Source organism: Callorhinus ursinus, unplaced genomic scaffold (assembly GCF_003265705.2).
Source record: "Callorhinus ursinus isolate GAN/ISIS: 27379988/994484 unplaced genomic scaffold, GSC_fseal_2.0 scaffold1, whole genome shotgun sequence".
Taxonomy (NCBI): Eukaryota; Metazoa; Chordata; class Mammalia; order Carnivora; family Otariidae; genus Callorhinus; species Callorhinus ursinus.
In genome coordinates, this window is record NW_027397063.1 from 68,597,157 (window position 1) to 68,625,062 (window position 27,906).

A 27,906-nucleotide genomic window follows, 5' to 3' on the forward strand; every position below is an offset into this window, starting at 1 on the left:
GGATTCAGGGGCACCTGGGTGGCTCAGTTTGTTAACTGGCTGCCTTTGGCTCAGGTCATGATCCCAGGGTCCTGGGATTGAGTGCAGCATTGGGCTCCCTGCTCAGCGGAGAGCCTGCTTCTCCCTCTCCCTCTGCTGCTCCCCCTGCTTGTGCTTTCCTGTGTCTGCCTCTCTCTGTGCCAAATAAATATATAAATAAATCAAATCTAAAAAAAAAATAATAAATAAATAAAACACATGGATTCAGGGGGCTCCTGGGTAGCTCAGTCGGTTTGACTCCGGTCATGATCCCAGGGTCCTGGGATCAAATTCTGCATTGAACTCCCTCTTCCCCCTGCTTGTGTTCTCTTGCTCTCTCTCTGTCAAATAAATAAATAAAATCTTTAAAAAATTTTTTTCCAAAATCTCATGTCTTACATGTGGAAGAAATTTGATGGACATTTTTCATTATCAGTGATAAACCATGAAACTAAATGAAACTTGCCTGATTACAAGTAACAATTTTGTAAAAATACATTTCAATCAACTGAGGAAAAATAGAATTATCTACTCTCTTTACAGAAAGTAATTTTAAAAATAAATTGCCATAGGAAGAGGTAATCAACCAATATGCAGTCAATAACGGGTTTGAATAATGGGTTTGAATAATGGGTTGAATAAATATTAAAGGTGTATTTTTTTATTGAAGTATAATTGACATAAAATGTTATATTAGTTTCAAGTGTACAATATATGGATAGGTGAGTTAATTAATAAAGGTAGTATGTTATATTTTGGATTTTTTATTTTTTGTAGTACTTGTCAGGTTTGTAATAGCTACAGTTTTTTGTAATTGATTGCGAAGTATTTTGTCATTCAAAAATATTTATTTTGTGCCTAATTTTGTATTTATAATATTATATTATTTTTTCTTAAAAGAGAGCCCCTGTGTCATATAAGCAGAATGAAATTTGGATCTATTCCCTGCCTGTGATACCTCTTTAATAAGGTTGCATTCACCACAGGATCACTAAAAATGACAGGACCTGTCCTGGGTGGGGTTTATGCATCAGAGACTCATTCTTACTGTACAATCACTCTAGCACTATCCTCGTGGGAATTGGACAATTTAGAAGAGTGTTCAGAGTATTTAACTTTGTGCACAGGAATAGTCTCCCAATGCCAATTTGGGTCAATTCCTTTGCCGGTGACAGGAACAAAGCCTAAAAACACTTCACTATTACTCCTCAGCATTATATTTGTATGCTGCCTATCTCCCAAGCAACCAAACCACTTAATCTCATTTGATTTTACCAAATCTAATTCATCTTCCAAATGTGCACATTTGTGAAATACGTCCAGGAGAGAGGTTATTCTAGCCCATTTTATAGAAAGAGAGGACTGAATCAGAGTGATGACTTATTAAAATTCCAACTATTCTATCTCTGAAATATTCCCTACTGAGAGAGTTGCTGTGAGGGTTAAATAAGATAACATATACAAAATATCCAAACCCCAACACTAGCACATGAGTGCTTGGTAAATGTTAGTTTAATGTTAGATGATTCTTTACCCATAGGTAAGCATTTGCCAAGTTGAGTTCATGAAGCACCCAGATGCCTGGAGGCATTTCTACAGTTCCTTGAAAGAAAATGTGGTCACTGTACACAAGCTTCAAATTTCTCTGCTCCAACATGAACCATGGATTGTAAACCCAAATTAAGAAACCCAACCCATAAACTTTTTTGCAAACTTGACTGGTTAGAAAACCTTACTGAGAACAGATTTGTGAGGTGCTAGCTCATCAGAAAACCTAATCGACTCTCAACATACCTACTTCCCAGTTATGTGACTTTGGTCAAGTCATTCTATTTACTTCTATTTGATTTCTTTCTCTGCAAAACAAGGATATTAATAATTTATGGGCCTGTGAGAGAATCACTAAAATAAGTTTGAAGATGTATAGATAATGACTTGTTATTTTTTCACCAACAAAGATGGAGGACTGAAGCTAAGGAGCAGATAACTTGTTTCACATCCCTCCTTCCACAAGGAAATGATTCCCATCACCGCTTTCCTCAGAATTACTAAGTACACAGATGAGGGTGACACATTTAATATGACTCCAGAAAAGAATGTTAATGAATAATGTAAAAGCGAATACATATTTGACAAAGGGAAAAAATAAGATTTGCCGAGAAAAGCTAAAGTTATCTCACTAACATCTTTATTGACACAAAGGGGAGATGAGATAGAAACTAAAGTTGATAGAGAAATCAAAGTGAAAGCATATCATCTAAGTAAGAAATATAATCAAAAGAAAAGAAAATAACAAACATTTGAGGAGGCAAGGGAAATGTGAAGTATAGTGTATGTGAGTAAGTTGGAAGTTGGAGATGAGTTGGGAAGCTGTTGGTTTCCAACAGAAGCTCTTCTGTATCATTTGATTTTCTTTAACATTTGATAAAATATAAAAGAAAAAATAAACAACTCGGAAAGGCACGTTTTCTGGTTTGTCTTTGGTGGCATCAAGATAACCTCAGATATTCAACATTTTGTTACTAAGGATTTCATTCTCAGTCATCTCTTTTCTTCGTTCTATATGTGTTGTTCAATAGAATAGCCACTAGACACATGTGGTTATATGGAATTTAATTAAAATAAAATAAAAATTTTGGTTTCTAAGTCTCATCTGCCACATTTCATGGCTTGTGGCTACTGTGTTTGACAGCACAGAATTATGGTTTCCATTATTACAGAAAGTTCTACAATCTCATCTACACGTACGGTTTTAACTGCCACTCAATCTTGGATGACTCCTTGACCTGTATCTCTAGCCAAATATCCTCTCTCTTGAACAACAGGCCTTATTATGCACCTGCTGTTAGGAATATTTTCACTTGACGTCCCATAGCCCTCATACTCAACTTATCCAAATCTGGACATGTTATATTTTCCGTGAAAATCACTTTTATTCTCTACACTCCCTACCTGTTGTGTTGAAGTCACTCACTTTTAGTGAGAAGTCACTAGAATCAGATGGCTGGTCTCCACTGCTTGCAGGTCAGGTCACTTTAGTTGAAACCAATAGCAATCTGGGAGAGCCTCAGCTTATCACTTTTTTTTTTTTTTTTGGATACACCTCTTCTGGCTGTAGTATCTACCAGGTCATCATGTTCTGTTTATTCTAGTTGTATCCTATACTTCTACTAACTGAGCTCTGTTCTGAAGTCAACAAGCCCCTGACTGGCCCTCTGGGCATCACTCAGCTAGTCTTATGATTTTTTTTAACCCCAGTGAAATGCCCTTCCTCACTTTCCATAATTATGATACATTCTGAGTATGTGTTTTTGATGTAACCACAATGAAATCTGGAGCATAAAAAGGATTTTGCTAAAATCAAAATACTATTTCTTTCTAAAGTCAGGGAGAAAGCCTAAGCTGGGTCACTGCTCTGTAGAACCAGATCACAAAAAGGCAGTGCTTTCCCAGAAGCTTAAACATGGACTACTGAAATGGATTAAACCCCAAATGCCTATGGCATTGGTGTCATAAAAACACATTTAGTGATTGCCTATTATGTAAGGGTCTGTGTTAAAGGAGAAATTGGGGTACCTTCAAGGACTTTACAATCAGTCAGGGGAGAAAACAGTTTAGCAGTTATCTTTAATATAAGTGAGGATCCAGTAGGATGGCCAGTTCAACAATTAACCTTGTTCTAGTGGGCCTTTTGTACTGCAGAAGTTAGAAAGCTCAGTATTATAGTCTCAGATTCCTTTGTAGCTAGATTTTGGGTGTCATTAAGTTCTAATTTAATCCAGGTCTTCTATCTACAAATACACAATCTTGGACAAGTTTCTTTGCCTCTTTGTACTTTGCTTCCTTTCAAGATGGAGGTTTTAACATTAATAAATTCTTGACAGAGTCATAAGATTCATTGATACAATGAACGCAAAGACCTTAGCATACTGCCTGGTACCTATAAACACTCAATAAATTCTTGCAATTATTATTAAGAGGAAGAAGTGGAATGTCCTTCCCATGTCCTGCTTCAGGATAAGTTAGGAGGAAGGGGACAGAAAGCATCACCTTTACTTGGTTGGTGCAGACCTAGCAGATGCAACATAGCTCTGGAGCCAGCAGGTCTAATGGAAGCTCCTGATCATTAGATTGTAGCTCAGAGGTGTGATCCTTGTGCCTGCTCTTGGGATAGCAACTTCCTAATTGCTTAGCTTCCTATATGGTGGAGATAACTAATCCTTAGGTGGACCAATTTTGCAGTGTTCTGGGAATCACTTCCAGAGCTCCAGCCTAGAGCTTGGGCCTCCAGACTTTCTAAGGATGCTGTGAGTACTTAATTCCATATATTAAAACACTTTGCATTTAAAGTAGTGAAATGGTTTATATCATGTAAAACCGAATCCAAACCTGATAGAGGCAGGATAGAGGAAGTGTCATCATCTCTCTGCCATTAGCAAGCTGTGGTGGCTGTGTGAGGTTCTGTGTGGCAGTAACTGGGTCATATCACTATTCTAGGTCTCAGTTTCTTCATTTATAAAATGGAAAGTAGTAGTGAGGCAGTACATGTAAATGGCATTCTATTTCTTCTGCTCACTATGAGGAACTTTCCTCACTATTCTCTCTCAGGACCACCGAGGGAGCAGGTGCCACAACTGCATACTTCTAACTGGTGCAGCATATCATATAAAACCATTTGTAAATAGTTCAAAAAATTTCCCCTAACCCATTGGTTGTAGGGAACTCTCCACAAAGCCGTAAGTATACTACATTCCTACTACTAAATGTAGTAGGAATACATATCATGGTTTTCTGGGACACTTACTCATGCAATTTACATGTGACTTCAGGACCTGCTTAAGATTTAGCATGTATATATCACCTCCAATTGATAGAGTTCTGCTGTGTATGCCCAAATTTTTTACTTGATGGTAAGTTCACAACATCAAGTTCATTATGGGCAGTGTGGGCTGTACCACAGCTTGGTGGCCTATGGTCAAGTGCTCAGTCTCTACAAGGGCCCAGAAGTGATCCAAAAGGAAAATTGTTATCTAAGAGAATGGAATATCTTTGTTCAGAAACCTAATGTCTATCCAGTGATTCACCTAGAGGGGCTGGCAAGAGGTTCCATGCAGGATCTCAATCTGCTACAGATACTTCAAGCAACATTGGATCTGCTGAGTATATAACCCATGTGATAAAACAGCCTGCACTGCAGCCTGGACCTATTCCAGATCTTTCTCCTATTCTGTGCACCATTCAAAACTAGCAACCTTTTGGACTAAATGTACAATGGGTTCAAGTAGCAGACCCAAGCGAGGTATACATTGCCTCTGAAATCTAAAGAAACTCATTAGGCACTGTGGCTCTTCCTTCATAATAGGAGGGCAGAAATTTTCCCTTAGCCTTTGGACATGTATCTTGACATGTCCCAGACCACTGATCCCCTGAAAAGTCCCCAGTGTGACTTTTGGTGACAAAAGTCTCAGAATTTGGGGGTTATATATTTCCATGCATGTGTCACACAAGTGTTAGAATAGTTGTTACTTCCTGTTCACCTGGTTAAATCAATATGACCTCATCAGGGAAACAGACCAATGTGATGTCTTACAGAACAGAGAGGTAATCAATTTCTTTGACTAGAATTTGACAGGTTTGGAAGGTTGATATAACCTTGAGTGTACGAGTGGTCCCAACAGCTGAAATCAAACTGCCCCTGATGATCTTTAATAACAGGTAAGAAGAAAAAAAAATAACAACAAAAACAACAACAACAAAAAAACCCAGCATACAGTTGGCAGGGAATGTACATCTTGCTCAAGCAAAAAAGAAAAAAAAAACTTCCACACATCTGGATCCATACTGTAGTTAGAGTCAGCACTTGATTAAATGTACAATAATCCATTCTCACTGAAAATTCAGTTTCTAACATGTAAGTAAAAAAGTGCAACTCATGAGAAGGTATAATATACCCCAAAATAATTGTGAGGTTTTACCAATTTATACCAACAAAAAACTGGAGAACATGAATGGGAACCGATCCTAAGGATATTAGAGCAGAGCGGAAGAAATATAATATTGGAGAAGACAAAATTTATTGACGACACTGCACCAGGCTGCAACTGTAGATTCAATGTGTGTGAGCCACTAAAAATGGCTCAAATAGTTTGTTTGGTTAATTGCCTAAAACATGGGGCCAAAGGAAGTATATACTGAATGAAGTTGCAATGCCCAAGGAAGGCATCTAAAGGCTAAAGTGGATTATTATGTAGGACCCCACCTCCTGTCTATGTCCCCTGTGAAGGTCCAGAGACACTTCCTTCACCAAAGCTATGAGAAATACATTTATGAGGGGAATCTCGACATGCTTAGGATGTAGCTCCATTGTGGCTCTTCTCTGTGGCAGAAATGACAGTGGGAACTGTTGCCATTGAATTGGGCAATCTAAATTCAGTGAAGATAATGGTATCCTGGGGTGGTGGGTGCTGATTCAAGTCATATTTCCATTCATTTCTGCTTATACAGATCAAATAAGACTTGCATGGGCTGCCCATCTATTTTTGCTCTAGAGACAAAACAGTCAATTAACCAATGCCAAAGATCTCTATGGATCAAACCATTCTGACTACTGCTTTGGCTCAGCTCCCATCATGGTAGCCAGCCCACTGTGTCCTCCAGATTGGAGACAGAAAAAAAAAAATCCCACTTAAAAATAATGTTGGTTGCCAGAAACTATAGAAGAAGAAATGTCTTACGGACTTGGGATTAAATATTAAACAGATACTTTAGCAACAAAATTAAAAAATAAATTTAAAAGTCAGAAAAGAAAATCAGTAATTACCAGGAACTGGTATAGGTTTACTATGAATAATCCATACTAAATGGTCTCATTTGTTTTTTTAAGAGAGAGAGAGTGCACATACATGCATGTGCAGGAGCTAGGGGTGGGGAGGGGCAGAGGGAGAGAGAGAGAATCTTAAGCAGGCTCTTTGCCCAGCGTGGAGCCCAACTTGGGGCTCCATCTCACGACCCTGAGATCATGACCTGAGCCAAAACTGAGTCACCCAGGCACCCTTCATTTGTTTCTTAAATGAGATTACTAAATCAGAAAAAATGTTATGTATGGTATGATGAAACTGACTCTACGTTTCCTGTAAACAAGTAGTATGATAAAGAAAACCTGGATTTCATTAATAGTAGTGTGGTGGCAAATGAAGAAAAACTACACTCTAATCTGTACTGGTCAGCCTATATATGAACTGCCAGGCCTGTGTTGAATATGATATTTTCAAAGAAAGGTTAACCAAACAGAACACCACAAACAAGAGACAAGTTCAATAAGGGCTTTATATAACCCATCACATGAAGAACAGTTGTAGGAACTGGAGTTTTCGTGTCAAAAAAAAGAAACCCACAAACTATTTTGTTGGGAGAATACCAGTTAGCTGCCTTTATTTGAAGTGTGACCACATGGACTACAAAACTGATTTATTTTGGGTAACTTCAGAGGAAGATCTAGGATTAAACAGATAAATTTCTAGAGAGGAAGATTTGGGTACAATGTTCAGAAAAACTTTCTCTTTGCTGCAGCTGCTTAGCAGTAGAATTAGCCACTGTAGAAATCCAGGGATTCTCTGCCCTGCAAATGTTTTTGCAGAAGCTGGGTCTGCAGCTGCTGTGCATGTTTTGGTTGAGGGCATTACTGCAATATGGTAGGATGCTAAAGTAAGTGACGTTTAAGGTCCCTTCCAGTCTCAGCTTCAATGAGCCCGTAAAGAGTAAACAGAATGTAAAAGGAAAGAAGGAGAACTTCTGAGATGCATGGCATAGGCATTGTTGACAGGATGTGAGACACAAGGGGGTTGTTTCAGAGAACTTGATCCTGACATATTTCCTATCCATAATGTAGCAATCTGATCCTTCCTATCTGCCTAGAAACACAAGAGTCAATGACATCGGACCTATCATTTTTCTCACCTCAATTTAACCCATCAACGATGATACACTGATTTAGATGTCATGCCTTTTCCTGGAAATGGAGATATGTGGAAGAAACCGTGGGCCAGGAACAGGAAATTGGAAGCTGTAGGATCTAATCCTGGTATTGCCAAAAATTCACCATCTGTTTTTTGAGCAATTCCTTGCAAATTCCATGTGGCTTCACCCAGGAGGAGAATTGTGAGATGTTTGCTAAGATCTCAATGTTCAACTGAGTGCAAATAGCCCATCAGATACAAGATCTAGACTCAGGTGCAACCTCATGACTTTGCCTCTCGTATTTCACGTTGGTTGCAGCCTGAAATGAAATCCAGCTCACATATTTTCAGTCTTGGGTTTAAGGCTGAAGTGAGAATTTAGCAGAAGATACCATGATTCCTCCTTGTGGCTACAGAATTCTTCTAAGGGGTTGATACAACTGAGTGGAATAAGAAAAGTATGGATCAGGTCTCAGTCACTTCCAAGGCCTCAGAAGGAGTTCTTCCCTAGCCTCTGAGGAACTGGTATCAGTGAGGAAGTCTGGAGGCCTGGCCCCCTAACTGCCTTAGGAGCACGTTGTGGGAGGTGCAGACCAAAGGTGAGTTTACACATCAGTGACTAAAGTTTCCTGCCACTAAGTATAAGAAGTCACTCATGAGCAGCGTCCCTAAACCACAGCTACAGGATGTGGGCACAAGCCCTTGTATAATTGTTGGCCAAAAGCCAATGAGCATTCATCTCTGTGCAAATACTTGGGCTTTTTTTTGTTGTTAACCTTTGAAAACCACAGGCATTAGTCTCTCTTTCTTCCCCTTGGCACGAGGTATCTTCTTTTCTCCAACTTGGTCTCTTGTGTGTAAAGAATTTCTGAGGAGCATTTAAGCCTAAATTTAATACTTTTGCCCTCCTCTCTCCTGCCCCACAAAATGCCAGGCAGAGGTAAAGCCGCCTTACAAAATATCTGCTGGCTCTGTGGGCTTCCGCAGCTTTGTTTGGGCTTTTCGATCAGATAGGAAATCAGAGAGTTCTATGAGTGACCTTAGCCTTTAAGAAAATACAGGTAATTTCTGGAAATTCCCCTTAAACAACGATGACCTATTGTTTCCTCCCCTCGGAATTAACCCAGCGACTATGATGCCCTGATTTAGATGTTATGCCTTTAGATATATGCAGAGAGCAGTGGGCCAGGAATAGGAAGTTGGAAGCTTTAGAGTTTAATCCCCAGTACCAAAAACTCACCATCTGCTTTTTGAGCATTTTTTTTTTTCCAGTTTCAACGCCTTTGCTTCCTGTTCTGTGAAATGAAAGCCTTGGGTTGTGAGGTTTCTATGCCTCCTTAGCCCCAGGGCTCTGTGCATTGGCTTTCTTAGTGTTGCTTCAGCAAGGGAACAAGGAGAACAGGCCTCAAGGCAAAAGATCCAGAGCACACCAACTGGCTTCTCTTTTCCGCCTTAGAGAATTGCCAAAGGTCAGGCCTCCAAAGGGGCCCAGTTGCCCACTTGAAGGTCAGGCTTAGCATTTCTTGACAGCTCTCCTTCTTGTAAACATTAGAGAATCTACCAACCTTGCCTCTGTACCCAAATATCCCACATCCCAGTGAGAAAACCCAAGCTAACCCCACTCCAGCAAAATAATTTTTTTTTTTTTTTCCTGAAAGAGATGGCAGATGGATGTTACAGAGTCTAAATCAAAAGAAGGTGAATATTCTAACCATCAGAATGACCCACAATGTATCAGGAGACCTTGAACAATCTGTCCATGAAGATGTTCAAGCAGTTTTTGAAGAGACATATCGGGGATTTTCTAATGGGAAAATATCCCTGAATGTGATAAAGATCAGATAAAGAAGATGGCCAGCCATGACATTTTTATGGTGATATGCCCAATACTTAATGCCTCTTGTAAATAATCCTATTCCCAATCAAATTTATGATGTCCCTTCCAGAAACTTTATTGGTATATTTCAGATGATAGCCTGAATGAAAAGCCCAGGCATATAGTAGGTCCCCTGGTTTGTGGTTTGTATTTCCTGTTGCGCTTATGGACAAGGAACCCAAGTGAGAACACCATGTGTCAAATGGGAGAATGATGGTCAGTAGGTCTATAGTGACCAAGGAAAATTTCCCAGAGGGAACTAAATATAATTCCTTTGGATGTTGTCCTACTTTCTGCTTCCAAGTCTTAACCACTCTACAGGCAGGTACTCAATGTTTTGTTTCTGCTTTTGTTTTTGTTTTACTTGACACAATCATTTAACCTCATTTCATTCAGTCCTCACAAGATCTTTATGCAGTGGGCAGTAAAGGTATCACTGTATCCATTTTACAGATGAGGAAATTAAATCTTAGGAAAGTTAAGGTAATTTTCTAGGGTCTCATTTGAATGATTCAATTCTTTCCAAAGGAAAAAAAACATTTAATTATCTAATCATTAGCAACAATTCTTTGGAGGATCATAATAAGGCCTCTAGCCTTAAAGTATGATATCAATCACCCATCTACCAATTCTGTTCACAATATCCACGTAATCTAGTCCCTACTTGAACACATCAAGTGATGGCAGGCTCCCTTTTCTAAGGAGCAGCCCATTCCATCTTTGACATTCCTACCTAAAAGAAGTTCTTTCTTATCTTAAACTGCCTTCCAGATTCCTGAATCCTTTCATGGAATGGTAATAACTGGTAATAACCTGGTAATAACCTGCTTCCTAGGTCCCACGTATCAGTTTATGGGATATTCCACTAGACAGTCTTTGTAAAATGTGAAAAGCATTCTCCTGTCATCTCTAAGTTCATTCTTCTCCATGTTAAACAGTTTTGGTGTTATTAAATGCTTATCCTATTTGTTAGAGGCTAGACCTCAGGGCTAAGAGACATCTCCCTCCCCTCAACCTTTTGCAGAGTTGGTGCTGTACTGTGTCCTTTAGAAAGTCACTTCGGAACAGTCTGTCCCAGGTTACGAGGAGGACAAATGTGCAGAAAGAAGTCTATTGTCAGGCTGATCCTTAAATGGTAACTCAAAAGAATGTGCTGGACATTTCAGATGCTTCTGCCAACAAATGCCACTATCTTGAGGCAAATAGGGATTTTCGGGCAGCAGTGTTATAATAATTTGCCAATTATGCCTGCTTCAGAACCACTGCCAAAACAATCCAACGACTTTTCATTCCACTACTGTTGACAGGACAGCTAAGGATTTCAACATTTCCTTTTACAGTCTGAATAGAAGTTCTCTGCCTTGGGGACTATAACAATATTTGCCATCATGGGGCGGGGGCTTGGGGGGGAGTAGGTGCTGGGAAGGATTTTAGAAAGAGGGAGAGAAAGAGAAATGCTAATGGAAGTAAACAAAGACAAAGACTAAATAAAATGAGGGTTATTCAAAGTGTGGGTTTTGAATGCCTGCATCCAATTGATGTTTGTTAATGAATCGGAGAACAAATCTTTGAAATTGAGGAAATAAATTTTTAGAAAAAAAGCCTTTAAAAATACACTCTGCACAACCCACCCCCCAACAACAACAACAACAAAATAGCTGTAGGTTTTAACTTGAATACCAACCAAGGCATCTTAACTTTGGGTCTTGAGACAGACATGAAAATCTGATTATAATAACATTTATGGTGTTCATCATTCAAAGCTTCTTCCCAAAACAGATTAAAAAAATAAAATTGTAAAATTGAAAAGGCAAAACTTGAAGAGATGTGATAATCTCCTGAGGTGTTCATCAGGGAAAGAAAAAGAGAAAATATCAGAGAAAAGAGCAAAGGAAACAGAATAAGGTAGGACAGTATTTTTGAAAACATGCTCCTCAAAACTTTCTGGGACCCATTGGCATTCCACAGGGGGCACCTCTGAGACCCCCCAAAAAGAGGAATCCAGAGGCATTCCCATGTCCACTTCAATCTTAGTGGCCTCACTTCTATCTGTTTTACATTTTGGGAGTCCAAAACAGATTTCAATAGAAGGAAAGGGTCTGCTATTGGAAAATAAAATGAGATAAATACTTGAACAAAAAACTGCAGAAGAAAATGAGCCATTAAAAGTTCTTGAGCAGGGAGTGATAGGGTCAAATTGTGCTTTAGAAATCTGGCAACCAAATGCAGAATGGATTAGAATAGAGTCAAGCTCAGATCAAAGATTCCAAATAAAAGGCTATGGCAAAATTACCCAGGGGAACAGAATTAGAGACTTGATCTAATAATATATACCTGTGAAAATGGAAAGGCAAAGGAGTTCATGAACAATTTTTAAAGAAGAATGAACTTTAAGTTTGACATCTGGGCATTGGGGTACAATACCAAGCCACACATAAATTTGGTACTGCTATGCTCTGACAGTTTGTGTCCCCCCAAAATTCACATGCTGAAAGCCTAAAGTCCAATGTGATGGTATTAAGAAGTGGGGACTCTGGGAGGTGATTCGATCATGAAAGCAGAGCCCTCATGAATAAGATTAATGCCTTTATAAAAGAAGCACAAGAGAACTCTCTTGCCCCTTTACCATGTGAGGATATGACAAGAAGTCTGTAACCCGGGAAGAGGGCCCTCACCTGACTATGCTGGCACTCTGAACTCTGAATTCCAGCCTCCAGAACTGTGAGAAATACATTTCTGTTGTTTATAAGCCACCCAGTCTGTGGTATTTTGTAATAACAGCCTAAACAAACTAAGAAAGATACCATATAAAATTATTTGGCAAGGAATTTAGATATATCAGAACTGATGGATTTCAGGGATGATGACTGGAACCATAAAAATGCCACAGAGAACTCCAGGATTTTGAAGATGCTGAATGTGAGTGGCCACTGGAACACAGATATATATGAACAGCAGAAAGAAATACAAAACTGAATCTTGAAGAAATATCAGGGATAGCAATAAGGATTGGGAAGTCATCTTCATAAAAAGAGTAGCTAAAATAATACAGTCAGATCCCAATAAAAGAAAAGATCAGAATCAAAGCGCTCAAGATCAAGATCCAGAAAATGCCTACATTTAGAGGACAGAAGAATAAGAACCCAGAGAGTCTGCCCTCAGTTTATGAGCAGGTATTCATTGACAACATTATTTGAGGAGCTTAAGAGAATGTCTTTTCTGGTTTTAGGAAATTTGATTATTCATATATGAGGTCTGAGGTGTGCATCTATCAGTTTAATCAAGCTTTTAGATTTCCTAAGACACTAAGTATTCAACATCATGTAGTAGTATTTAAAAGTAATTAATTGTTTTAGTCCAAAAATATGGTGATCTGAAACAGAATCTTCAATAAAGATATATTGATGGATGACATACCCATACACCAAATAGAGTCTCAAAAACCAATACTCCCACGGGCAAGGGAATAGCCAAGTTTGTTGCGGTTTCCAATGAATGACATCAGCCCCATGTAGGTTTCAATCAAAATGGGTTCAGTTAACACCATCAGTCCCCTTCCTCTTCCAGATCCAGTGGAATTCTTGTGGGCATTCTGGATAGCTGGAACAAGCTTAGACGTGAACCCAGACAACTGAAGAGGAAAAGAAGGCACAGAGTTAGTAAATGTAGAGTAGGTCCAGGGACACTTCCTCCCCAGCCAGTCCTCACCAAAGCTGACCACTCTCCTGGGGCTGCAACTATCCTTACTTATATAGAAATCATTTCTCAGAATTGTCAACATGGCTTCTGTTAGTCTTTTAATAAATTAATCAGTCAATAAATTATGTACATAATGAACTTATCTGCCACATCCTGTTTATTTTTCATCCTTCATAATTTGTACAACATTAAGAAGTCACTTTAATAAATATTTGCTGATAGTCTATTATGAATCAGACACCTGTTGGGTGCTGCTGAAGATTTAATGACAAGTAAGTTGTAGTCTCTGTCTCCAAAGATATGATACTATAATAATCTAAGAAATGAACTTTTTTTTTTAAGATTGAGAGATTCTTTTTTTTTTTTAAGATTGAGAGAGACAGAAAGATATGGTAGGAGCAGAGGGAGAGGGATAAGCAGGCCTTGGTGCTAAGCATGGAGCCCAAGGAGGGCTCAATGCCATGACTCCAAGATCATGATCTGAGCCAAAATCAAGAGTCAGATGCTCAACTGACTGAGACACCCAGGTGCACCTAAGAAATGAACTTGTATTGATTATACAAAGATTGTGAAAATAAACAGCAAAAGAGGCTCAAGATGCTAAGAGAACACAAAAGAGGGAGAAATCATATGTAGTGACAGGATCAGAAATGACCTCAAAAGGAAACTCTTGAGACAATCTTTAAAGGGCTCATAGGGTTTCATTAGGTGAAATGGGGTTAGGAAGGGCCTAGTCAACAGCTGTTGTTTTTTTCCAACCCAGCATCCTTTCCACCAGTTGAGATTCTTCTTCCAACAAGAGTACCTTCTTTGTTCTTTGAAGAACCACCCTATCCCATTTAGCCCACATAGTTTAAGTGGCGCTGACTTTACCATATGGCTCAGGCCTAACCAATTAGAGGAGTCCATTTCTCTGGTCACAGAGATTGGTTCAGGATGGGTACATGACCAATGTTGTTATAAAACTGATAGAATACAAGCCTCCCTGGAGGTATTCATGGTCATTTTGCCACACACAGTGAGAACCTGACTGAGAAATAAGCCCACAAAAGTGAAAGAACTAAGATGTAGAGAAAGATGAATTCTTGACAAAGTCATGCAGATTACTAGATCAGCCGACCCTAAACTTTTAAGTTAAGTGACTAAAAGAAAAATTCCTTCTTTTGGTCAAGCCAAGTTGAACTGGATTAAGAGGAGGGTAGTTCAGGGAGCATTCTAAACAGAGAAACAAGCAAGGAAATGAAGTAGGAAAGCTCATATCCTTGTATTTCCAAAAAACTCTTTTATTTCCATGATTTCTTTCTAATATAGATGTATTAGGTAGGTCAAAGAAAGTACCACCATTTCCATGTTAGAAAACCAAGGCTCATAGAAGGTAAATGACTTATCCACAGTAACTCCGCTTTCTGCATCACAGTAAAAAAGAACATTGGGAATAAAATCTTATTCACAGTGAGATCCAAATCTGTTTCCTAGGCAACTGACCACTAATCTAAATTAAGACTCTTATTAGAGCATATTCCAATATCAATTCAAATTATTAAGCATACTTATATAAAGTGATCATTGTTCTTCCCATTTGTCCATGAGGACACCAATCTTTGCTTTAAGAGACTAACACAAGAGTTATGATTCACTGATGACAGAGAAGCCTGTAGTCTTTCCCCATGATACAATTTTCCATATAGATTTTATGCTGGATTCTTAATTTTATATTGCTCTTGAGCAAACCACTTCTTTATTCTAGTCTTAGTTTCCTTATTAGTAAGAGAAAAACTTTTAAAATTTAGAATGTATCTACTATTGCTAGTTAACCTAACCCATAAGCAAAAAAAAAAAAAAAAAAAAGCCATGCAAATAAAACCTCTATAATTTTCTAACTGTGTGACATTGTAAATTCATTTCCCCTTTTTGGAGCCTCTGTGTGTTCTTTTGAAAAGAAGCACTGAAATCTATGGATTTTGGATAATATCAGAAATTTAAAAAATAGTGACTGATGATAAAACAACATAGTTTTCTGGAGTACCTCAATATTTCTAGGTTTTCAAAATAAAAAGATATTTTTGTCTCTACTTTTCTTTTTTTTTAAGATTTATTATTTGAGAGAGTGCAAATGTGAGCAGGGGGAGGTGCAGGAGAGGGAGCAAGAGAGAGAGAGAGAATCTCAAGTCGATTCCCTGTTGAGTGTGGAGACCGAAGAGGGACTCAATCCCACAACCCAGAGACCATGACCTGAGCCAAAATTAAGAGTTGGACACTTAACCAACTGAGCCACTCAGGTGCCCCTGTCTCTCTACTTTTCTTGAAAGTTATATTTAAAGTAATTAAGTAATACCAAAACATTAATTTTAAAAAATAGACTCACTTTCACTGAGGCTAAAGAATGTAATAACACAGAAGTAGGGTTTTGCTTGTTCTCCATGAGCTTCAGTCTACAGCAGCAAAGACAGACAGAAGGTACTTTTTATTACTATTTGCAGTTCCAGCATCCTCTTTGAGATCTTAAAGAGAATCTAAATATTGCCGTTACTGAAGGATACAAACTATAATTATACAGCCTGAGGATTCTAAAAGGAAGAACAGCCTTCCTTTCAGCAAACTCCACCAGTGCTTTAGTTGATTGAATAAGAAAAGCAGAAAGAAGTGATCTTTCTTCAACTTCCAAAAGAGGAAAGCAGAAAGGAAAGAATAAGTTAATAACATGGGCATTTAATCACTATTTTTTAAAATATTTTATTTATTTATTTGACAGAGAGAGCAAGAGCACAAGTAGGCAGAGCAGCAGACAGAGGGAGAGGGAGAAGCAGGCTTCCTGCTGATCAGGGAGCCTGACGCGGGGCTCGATCCCAGGACTCTGGGATCATGACCTGAGCCGAAGGCAGACACTTAACCAACTGAGCCACCCAGGCGCCCCTAATCACTATGTTTTAAAATCATAGAATCTCAAGGTCAGAAGTGATCCTGAGCTTATTAATTCACCACTCACCTATTGTTATGCCTTGCTACATCTTTACCAAGAAGCCACATACCTCTCCATGGACATATCCGATGATATGGAACTCACTGCTATCTAACCATGTCTACTTCATCACTGTATAGTGGGAAAATGCTTGGCATTAGATGCACAGGGCCAGGTATGTTTCTTTGCCCTATCAGTTACTGATGGTTAGACCCTGGATAAAACCATATAATCTCACTGAGCCTTAGTTTATACATCTGAAAATGGGCAAATAATAATGTGATCGTGATAATAATACTAAATGCCAACCTCATCAGATTGCTGTATGAATTTAAGTGAATTATTCAAAAATATTTTATAAAGCATATTATTTATAGTACAAATATTTTCATTATTTATAGGCAGAGAAGACTTTAACTTCCTTAGTCCCATTCCCTTCAATTCTGTACTTGGAACGCCAATTGACTTAATATGAATCATAGGCTCCATAAAACTATTTTTTCAACTCTGATATGAGCTTTTTTAAAAGTAACAGAGTTCTCTGGATGCCAAAGGATACATCAAATTCTACTCAGAAACCATGATTTCAAAAAACATGGCTTGAGAATCAAAGTATCTCCCCCAAGATATTTATCGGTTATAAAGGGAAAAATACTGACTTTGCAGAGGAGAAATCCAGTATACACCATTTTAAACAAGTGATTAAGGTTAACACCACTAGTGATAAGACATACAGGCATCGTAAGCCTACAATGAAGACACAACATCATTTCTATAGTATCTGCACCAAAAAAGCAGACCACAATTTAATGATGAGAAAACATCAGGCAAACCCAAATTGAATGACATTCTACAAAACAACTGACCGGTATTCATCAGACATGCCAAGATCATGAAAACAAAGGAAGAAAGAAGGATGTGATGAGCCCTGGGTGTTACACACAACTGATGAATCATTGAACATTATATCAACACTAATGTACTATACGTTGGCTAATTGAATTTAAATTAAAAAAAAAGGAAGAATGAGAAACTGTCACAGTTTGAAGGAGAATAAAGAGACAGAATAACTCAATATAATATGTTTTCATCAACTGGATCCTGGGAAGACAGAGGACGTTAAGAAAAACAAAACAAAAACCCAGTGAAATCTGAATAAGGCCTGTAGTTTACTTAATATTATTGTACCAATGTTTATTTCCCAGGTTTTGATAACTATATTATATTATGTAAGTTTTTAGAAGAATTTTAATGACAGGTACATGGAAACTTTATCATCTTTGCAATTTTCCTGTAAGTCTAAAATTATTTCAAAATAAAAAGCCTTTAAACTGGATTGAAAGAAAATCCTAAATATTAGTTCCCCAGGGTTACTGAAGTTTTCAACTGATCAAGGAGAAAAGTTCCAAAGAAAACCAGGTGCAAGATGACACTTTTACTTTGTTTTCCTTATCTCTATATTTTTTAATATGAACCTACATCAAAATTATACCAGCATTACTGAATTTTCATTAAGACTGTATTTTCTGACATGAATTACACCAAGACAATTGGGTTCACTGAAGAATTTTCCATCTGAATGAAAGAATTTATAAATTTTTCCCTTTTTTCCTGAAAAATTTCCATTGAATGAATTCATGTCTATACAATTAAATTAAATCAAAAAGTTGATTTTTTTTTCCATTCCAAATTTAGTCATTGTTACAGTTTTCTTCTGAGGATATTACTTTTAATATTATTACTTTCCTCAGTGTGATTTTAGTTGTTAATTTAATTTTGTGTTTAACCTACTAACACTAACTTTCCTCAGGATAAGTTTTGCTTCCTAATGTCAAAAATTATATGCAATTCCTGTTTGTTTATTAGCTATGTAAGGTTACCAGCTGCCATTTTAGTTTTAGCTGCTTTTTCTATGTATATATGAGTTATTTCTATCAATATTAATACTATAAACTATGTCACTAAAGATTAAAAAGCTATAAAATTATCCAAAAAATATTAATGAAACACCTACACTATTCGCCATTTTCTAAGTGCCGTGACCAGAGAGGCAAGACAGGCATCCTGTTCCCATGGAGGTTACATTTTTGTGGTATGAGAAAAAGTAAAAGTAAATATAGGTGATTTTGATGATGAGAAATTCTAGGAGAAAATAAAATGTGGAAAAGGGTAAATTAATAGGATTGAGGGTTATTTTACATTTTGAATTCAGGGCACAACTTTCTGAGGAAGTAAAACTTGATGTGAAGCCCAAATGATGAAAAACATGTAATCATGCAGAGAAGGTATACCAGGGAGAAAATAAAAGCCCCCGCACAGGCTGTGAGGTAGGGATGAGCTTAGTTTATTCACAGAATAGGGAAAAATCCTATTCAGCTAGAATATAGTGATTAAAGGAAAGAGATTGAGATGAAACCTTAGGCACAGAGCATCTTTTTATTTTTTTTATTGTTATGTTAATCACCATACATTACATCATTAGTTCTTGATGTAGTGTTCCATGATTCATTGTTTGTGCATAACACCCAGTGCTCCATGCAGAATGTGCCCTCTTTAATACCCATCACCAGGCTAACCCATCCCCCCACCCTCCTCCCTTCTAGAACCCTCAGTTTGTTTTCCAGAGTCCATCATCTCTCATGGTTCGTCTCCCCCTCTGATTTACTCCCCTTCATTCTTCCCCTCCTGCTATCTTCTTCTTTTTCTGTTTTCTTAACATATGTTGCATTATTTGTTTCAGAAGTACAGATCTGTGATTCAACAGTCTTGCACAATTCACAGCGCTCACCATAGCACATACCCTCCCCAATGTCTATCACCCAGCCACCCCATCCCTCCCACCTCCCACCACTCCAGCAACTCTCAGTTTGTTTCCTTAGATTAAGAATTCCTCATATCAGTGAGGTCATATGATACATGTCTTTCTCTGATTGACTTATTTCACTCAGCATAACACCCTCCAGTTCTATCCACGTCGTTGCAAATGGCAAGATCTCATTCCTTTTGATGGCTGCGTAATATTCCATTAGGCACAGAACATCTTGTGAGCCATATTAAGGACTTTGGATTGCAGTGATTTTAAAGATAAGTTCAATAATGCATGTTTTTTTGTTTTTTTGGGTTTTGGTGGGGTTTTGTGGGGTTGTTTGTTTTTTGTTTTGTTTTGTTTGTTTTTTTTAAAATAATCCTTGCTATTGCATGGAGAATTTACTGTTGGGGTCAAGAATGGAAGCAGGAAGATTAAGAGGAGTTTGAAGGTCACTTCAGTAGTCCGGGCAAGAGATGATGGTGGCTTGGACAAACAGAGCAGTGGAGAACATGAGAACTGCTTGACAGGGATACTACTTGGAGGCAGAGTCATAAAAATTGCTGGTATAAGTAAATATAGGGGATGAAGAGAACAGAGGAATCAAAGATGATACCTAGATTTTTCATCTGAAAAAATGGATAGAAAGTGATTTCATTACTAGGTTGGGAAAACCTCATTGAGAGAAGGGCTTGCATGTGGTGAGGTACAGGGATCAAGGATTCTGTTCTAGATGTGTGGTTTGAGGTGTCTAACCAGTAAGCCTTTTAGTAATTTCTAATGGTCAGCTGGATACATGAGTCTGGAGCATGAAGAAATAAAGAGATGATAAGTCCATGTCTAGAGTCAACAATTCCAAAATAAGAATTACAGATCCTGAGGTCAAGAACAATATTCATAAAGTGAAGTTAATAGCTTAAACAAGATAGGATATAGGGCAGGGATTAGAAATCCTGTTTGGGGATCTAATAGATAAACTGAGGGTCCAAGTGTTTCAGAGATTTATCCAATGATAAATAACCAGCAAGCAACTGAGCAAAGTCTTGGACCCAAGTCTCCTGACTTAAGTGTTAAAGTATTCTCTTCTATAACATACTGCTATTATGAGCAGTAAAATTCTAATATTTAGAAAAGGATTTATGTTCCTTATTTTTCAGAAGGGATAGAAAAAAAAAATTATACCCAGTAATTTTCAAACCATGTTCCTTAGAACACCAGATTTCCTCATAGGATGGATGACAATATAATTTATCATCCAAACCAAGATTCTTTTGAAAAGAAAGGAAGTGTAGTTATTAACAATGTCGGGACAACAGATACTCCTGAGGGTTTGGGGAAAAGATGTGGAAGGCAAGCAGGTAACATACTCCAGTCCCTGCAATCACATCAATTAGAGCTGCTCTATTTTTAACAGTTTTATATCTTTGGGTTTCAAGTAAGATTTTATTTTTAAAAGTCTTTTGTATCTAAAAAAATTTTTGAAAAATACTATACTAAGCTTGCCTAGCAACCTCTAGCTCTGACAGTCTATTCAATCCACAAAGATCTATATTGTCTATGTTCCTTTTCATTTTTCAAAACCAAATGCAAATCCTATCTCTCCCACAATGTCTTTCCATCTATTCAAGGTAAAAATTAATATTTTATTCTGTCAAGTTTCATTTATATCTCCACTTAAATATTTCATCCGGTTTCTAAGAATTAGAGTCACAAGTGCGGCTGTTTGTCTAAATAAGTAAACCAAGGTTTCTTTACCTCGGGACTATTGTTATTTTGTGCCAAATAAATCCTTGCTGTGGGGGACAATGTCTTCTATATTTCAGGATGTTAAGCAGGCTCAATAGCCTCTACCCACCAGATACCAGTAGCATCCCCACATCAGGTGTGAGAACCAAAAATGTCTTGAAACATTACCAAATGCCCCCCAGGAGGTAAAATCATCCCCTGTTGGAAAGCACTGAACTAAAGGAAGTATGCATGATGTAACATGAGTATTGAGATTAAACAGATCCAGTCTTAGGTTGCAAATATGGCACCTATTAGCTGTGTGACTGTGGGCAAGTTATTCAACCTCTCTGAATTTTATAGTTCCTTTTCCATAAAAAAAATATCAATAACATCAAATGCAGAGGGTGGCTGTAAAGATTAAACCAACTTTAATAATTGAAGTATTTGTGTATAAGCTCTCCATGTACAGATACACATATTCATGTATTTCAGGAAAAGCTGGGGAAGTGGAATGAGATGAGGCTGGAATTTGGAGTCATATTGCAAAGGCCATTAAGGAAGCCTATTACCAATAACCAACAAATACTGTCAGTAAATCACTGACAATATCATCATCAAATTATAACTTCTTGAAGACCAAAATGCAATCCACCTCAACATTCCCATTGCCAACACTCTCTGGACTGTCAGGATACCTTTTCCTAGATCAACAAATGTCTTTAGATTAGATGACTGGATGCGTCTCCAGTCCTCATCATAAGCTTCATTCAGAGAATCCTCTGTGTCCTCTGCATATAAGTGCTGGAAAGAAAAAGTTGACACTATTTCATACTCAATGAACTTGGCATTGCATTAGAGTCAGATGCATTTATTTCTAGTCATTTTGATGAACCCTCTAAAAGGAGGAGGGACCACGAAGACAACGTGACACCAGTACATTGAAGGAAAGGCAGACAAAAGGCTAAGTCCCCAACCTGGCTCTTGAGCATTTCAAGCACCTGAATGAACTCAATCTGTGTGACAGGAACGCGGTGTCATCTGATATGAATGCCACCCGCCACATACTTTTCTCTAAAAGCTTTTATACACCCACCCTTGGCTCCTTCTTTTATTTCAGTCTCAAAAACAGAGGGTCAAGTTTTAACAACTCGGATTACATAGGAGCCGTGTGCTGGTTGGGGTAAAGTATAGCAGTGTGTGTAGGTGGGTGGGTGTGTTGGAGGTTGGCGTGGAGTGCTCAACGTTCTTCTTGACTTTACAGCAATTATTTACCAGCTGAGTGACTGGGCTCCTGGGTTGCTTCAGGTGCTGTCTGCCAGCAGTTCACTGCCTAGAGTCTCAGTTTTCCTTATTACAACCATAACTTGCTTCCTGTTTACACTGGGGAAAGAGACCAGGTTTCATGCCTGCAGGCCCACATTCCTCAGCAGAGCAGGTTTTCCAAACCTTCAGGCTGTAAGTTTCCCTCTGTAGGAAGTGAAGCATGCTGGGATAAAGAGTAAGTCCATCCAAAACCCAATCCTGGAAACCACTTGAAAAGTCACACAGCTGGATAGAATGTTTCTACCACTCTGGCACATTTTACCTGGAATTATCTTTATGGAGACACCTTGATTGTGGGTATGTTCAGATGTGTAGAGAGAAAAAGGAGGCTGAGACAGAAGCTTCTTTCCTCCAAGAGAGGTTCCTATACATCCTAATTTGCAACCTCTTCCTATTCCATTCCCCCAACACTCCCTTGTCAACACACACATGCTTAAAATTCTAGCTAAAATTAGCTACTCTTTATTTAAGAACATTTCATATACCTTGGTAATTTGCAGGTTCCCACCAACTTTCTTTTATTTAAAATGTCTTTCCCCCATCCTTTGATGCTTAAATCACTCATACTTTGAGTTTCACTTCAAATGTTATCATACCTGTTAACTTTTGGGCTTACTTGTTCTCTCTTCTGGACTCCCACAGAACCTTGTGAATCCCTTTATATGCTACAGTCTTAGCATATTAAATTATAATTTGTTAATTACTTTTTTTTTTTGCTTTCTCCCTCTACTCTCCAAGTATCTGGAGGGCAAAATCTGTTTTATTCTTCTTGGTATCCCAGCTTACTAGCACACTGCTCAGCATGAAGTATTCAATGCCAGGTGGGTATTCAATGAGTATTTGTCAAATTGATGTGAAGGGAAACTAAGGAGCTAAGGATGTAAAGTTACATTTGATTGCTAAAACATCAGTTCACTTTCATAATTCCCTTGAAAAGAAGGGTAAATATGCCAGAAAAGAATAAAAAGGATTGGTCTGTAGATCCCTTTGATTTGGTTATAGAGCATTCATGACCCGTTCACTATTATTCACCAGCTCTGGCTGGGTCATTAGTTCCTCCCAGCAAGACTGTCCACACATCCTAAGAACCCGGCAAGGCAACGGTTAAAACAGGGGAAATGAGACTACAAATTACTAATATAAAGTGGATGAAACAATCGAGGATAATTGAGTCACGTCATAAGTATAATATATCACATTCCATCACATCACACACACACACGCACACACATGCACGCACAGAGTTTGCTCAGGTTTATACCCATTTCCCTGCTTATTAGCAAATTGTTTAGGTGTGGAAATAGAGCATTTTATTGTAATACCTTAGTCAATTCACTTAATCACTCTAAGTATCTTCATTTTAAAAAAGAGATAGCTATCTTGACCTCACAGGGTTTTTGTTAGTTGAATTACATGAAAACATACAAACTGTAATCAATAAATATAGTCTGATTACATAATATTACATGAGATTATTTTTATGTCTTGTAACAAGAAAGTCAATGCCAAAAAATGATTATTTCGTATTTTCACAACTGTTTTATATGAGTAATGCAAAGTATATGCATACACAGATTGGAACAGGTTGGTGAGGCTCAGAGATAAGCAAGCATGTCTGGAAAGAGGCCATTTGACCATCATATTTGCCAGATGTAGAATGCCATAGAGTTAGTGAGATGAATACAAGAAAACATGATGTATTTTGATGCTGCGTTATATCAATTTTATAGTACTGTTTTTATTTTTATTTATTTTAAAAGACTTTATTTATTTATTTATTTAACAGAGAGAGACACAGCAAAGAGGGAACACAAGCAGGGGGGAGTGGGAGAGGGAGAAGCAGGCTTCCCGTAGAGCAGGGATCCCAATGCGGGGGCTCAATCCATGGACCCTGGGATCATGAGCTGAGCCAAAGGCAGACGCTTAATGACTGAGGCACCCAGGCACCCCAACAGTAAATTTTTTTAGATCAGTGTTAAGAGACTTAGAAATAATATGAATTTGTATTTAAGTGCAATGAATGTTTCCATTAAGGCTCTTTCCTACAGTACTGGCCTGACCAACCAAGCCCATGACTCAGCTTTGACCCAAAGTTGTATGATCTAAAACCTTTATCACCAGTTCATCTTTCTCTCTTGAGCTTCAGACCTAAATTTCTAACTGCCTGACAACTAACTGATCCACATGTTCCATGGAGGTGTCAAACTCAACATGTCCTACACTGAACCTCCAAACCTACTCTCCTTTCAGTTTTCCCCACTGAAATTAATGGAATCACCATCTACCCAAGCCAGAAACCACATCATCTTCAACCTCTTTCTCTCCTCCACCTACTACTATATCCTGTAAGTTACCTACTTCCATTAATTCAGTGTCTTGAATATCTCAAAATTTATTTTCTCTCCATTCCTACTGCCCTTAACCTAAGCCCTTATACCTATTATTTGAACCATTATAATCACGATGGGAATATATAAGATTAAACTCCACAAACTCCAGCTAAAATAAATTACCCCGTGTCTAAGAATATTCCTTGTACCTTCATGTGCCTCCACTCCTTGTCCTTTGATCTAAACTTCTGATTTAATCAATTTAGTACTCATTTAAAAATCTTTGCATTTTTATCTACCTCCTCTGTTAAGCAATGCCTTCCACAAAGACATGAATCTTGTCTCATTTATGTTTGTATCCTGAACAATAATACCTGTACTTTGTAGGTGTCAGAAAATATTTGTTGAATAAAGAGATCCCAGGTGCTATACAAGGAAAGGCTCTGAGTAAGAATAAATTTGGATTTTTTAATGTATTTTTTTAAATAAGTTATTCCATTAGATCGTACATAATTTGAAAATTTTGACTATGTGTAACCCAGCTCTACAGGATTCTTTTTCCTCTGCCATAATAGATCTGCTAAACTGAATTAAATTGCTTCAGGTATTTAGTTTAGTTATGCATTTTCCCCATATTTTTCTACTTTTTCCCATTTCATTTATAAGGGGAATGGAAAAACTAGTTTATATCATCCTTTTAAAATCTTATGTTATGCCAAAATACTCACATAAAAGGAATTATATGTCCACAGAATTATCTTTCTTCTTATTTACTCATTTACATTAATATAACTGAGTATTAATCAAAGCCAATCTTGGAAAATATCCTAAACACAAATAATATTGTGACATAAAAAACAACAACAAAAGAGAAATTAAGACTCAAAGAACTGGATCAGAGTACTCATCATCTGACATCACAGATGGAGATCACTTGTTTTCATAGAGAATCAGGACTTGGGGTGGCCTTTGAATAAGAAATAGTTTGGCAAAAGAAAAACGCCAGACTGTTGCCAGGAAATTATAAAAAAAAAAAAGCTTTGGAAGAGTAGTTTAAGGAGAAAAACCATAAAGGAAATACACTTGACAGATCCACAAAATAGTTTGATTGACTGAAAACCAACCAACTGAACAACCATTCATTATACTCACGTCCACACATGTGTGCTCGAGTGCATACACACACACCTGCTATTCTTACTCCCATCCAACAAGAGCTATATAAACATTGAGTTTTCCCTTTAGCCTTGACTAATAGGAAGACTTGTGTAAAACTAATACTCCATTCTACTAACCACATTCATGGTATTTGGGAAATAATTATCCTATCCCCCTTCTGACATTTTATTTCTTATCTTCCTTTTAAAATTATTTGATTGTATTCATATGTATCAGAATAAATCAAAGTACCATCAAGAATTAGAGTAATGCAGTGCCATTTCTCGGCAGTGAATAGAACTTATTCTCTAATCCCTTACCCTGAACGTCTTCCAGCAAAGGACACTCAAGGAGTAAGTACTTAATGCATCAGGTATGAGGAATAAGAGACTTGGCTCAGGAAGTAATGGATGTAATAACCAAGGCAGTTGGTATTTATTTTAACTTACAATAAAATACAAGGACTATTAATGCAAAAATACATAGTATTTTAATGGCCAGAATTAGACTTCCTTTAAAGGTGGGAAATGGTTTTGGAAAAATACATTATTAAGCATTTTGGGTTGGATTAGCAGGTGTTTAAAAAAAAGAAAAGAAACAGATAAAATACTCTGAGCTGTTAATAAGAAGAAAAGAAGGAGGAGAAGAAGGGAAAAAAAGAAGAGGAAGGAGAAGAAGGGAAGAGGAAGGGCAAGTGTTTGGGGAGGAGCAAAGCAGGATCCAGAGGGGAGGAGAGAGGATTATGAAGCAATGTATCAGAGTATTATTATTAATAAGGATTTTAAAAACAGGGAGAGCTGATATTCCCCGTGAAGTTTGGACTCATTATTATGATGTAAATTCCCACTCCATTTCCCTGAAGCCCTCAGCAAGTCTACTCTCACATCAATGCCTGTGTGTAAGTGTTTTTGTTGTTCTCATTGGTTTTCATTTTGTGCTGTTTTCTTGCTTTTGGATGGAAGAGTCAGGCTAGGGGCTGATGTTGAAGCTTGGGCTGCAGCATCGTGAAATTGGACTATCACATGATCCATACAATGAATTAACTCAGTGCCTGCAATAAGCCAGAGGTATACCTTGAGACCATAAGTCCCTGAGGATGTTTGCATAAATCTTTTTTTAATGTTTTCTTTTTTTTAAGATTTTATTTATTTATTCGAGAGAGAGAGAGAATGAGAGAGAGAGAACACGAGAGGGAAGAGGGTCAGAGGGAGAAGCAGACTCCCCACTGAGCAAGGAGCCCGATGTGGGACTCCATCCCGGGACTCCAGGATCATGACCTGAGCCGAAGGCAGTCGCTTAACCAACTGAGCCACCCAGGCACCCCACATAAATCTTGAAAAGACCATTGACCTTTCTGAGAGCAGAAGGGATTTAAGCCAACTCCACCTATATATTTGGGGGAATGAAGACTCTGTCTATCCTTTAATCACATGTTTCTCCCAAATCCTTTTCAAAATAGGAGACTTATCAACTAAAAATGTTTTTTATACATATACATACTTGCATGAATAGGTGTGTTGAAAACAATGCAGGCAATGCAATGCACGCCATCCATCCACAGACTTTAGATGTATGTTGCAATCTTTTGAATTTATGGCAAATAGAGAGTTGTGATATTTGGAAGTGAATGACAGCATATAAAAGTAAACATAGAAAGGCTAGAGAAGGCAAGAATTTCTAGGCCTATAAGCACACTCCTATGTGTATACGGATTTTGCTGAAAATATAAAAGTTTGATCATTTTCTGCATTTACAGCTCCAACTGTTTTACTTCCTGCCTACTTAGTGTGCTAGCGCTGCCTAAATTTCCCTAGAGGGGATGGAAAAAGAGTAGAAGGACTCACGCTGTCACTGATAAACTTAAGATCTATTTGGGGAAATGAGATTGAAAGACATAAAAATACTCTTACTTAATACTCTTAATTGCTTTACCATTTATGGAGCATTTATATACACATTATCCCATTTAACCTTACAGTGTTCCAATGAAGTTAGGAGGAAGGGCAGTGATCATCATTATGTCCATTTCAGAGATGAGACTACCAAGGTCCAGA

General features: G+C 37.8%; 1 protein-coding gene across 3 annotated transcripts in view; it reads right to left on the bottom strand.

Moving 5' to 3' along the window:
- Positions 1 to 207: 207 nt before the first annotated feature.
- TPRG1 (tumor protein p63 regulated 1) overlaps positions 208 to 27,906 on the bottom strand; it is a 219,941-nt gene continuing 192,242 nt past the window's right edge. For all 3 annotated transcript variants that reach the window (XM_073895678.1, XM_073895673.1, XM_025876780.2), the window contains one exon: positions 208 to 13,480. In XM_073895678.1, coding sequence (XP_073751779.1) covers positions 13,286 to 13,480 — 195 coding nt within the window. In that variant the 3' untranslated portion in view covers positions 208 to 13,285. The remainder of the gene's footprint in view (positions 13,481 to 27,906) is intronic.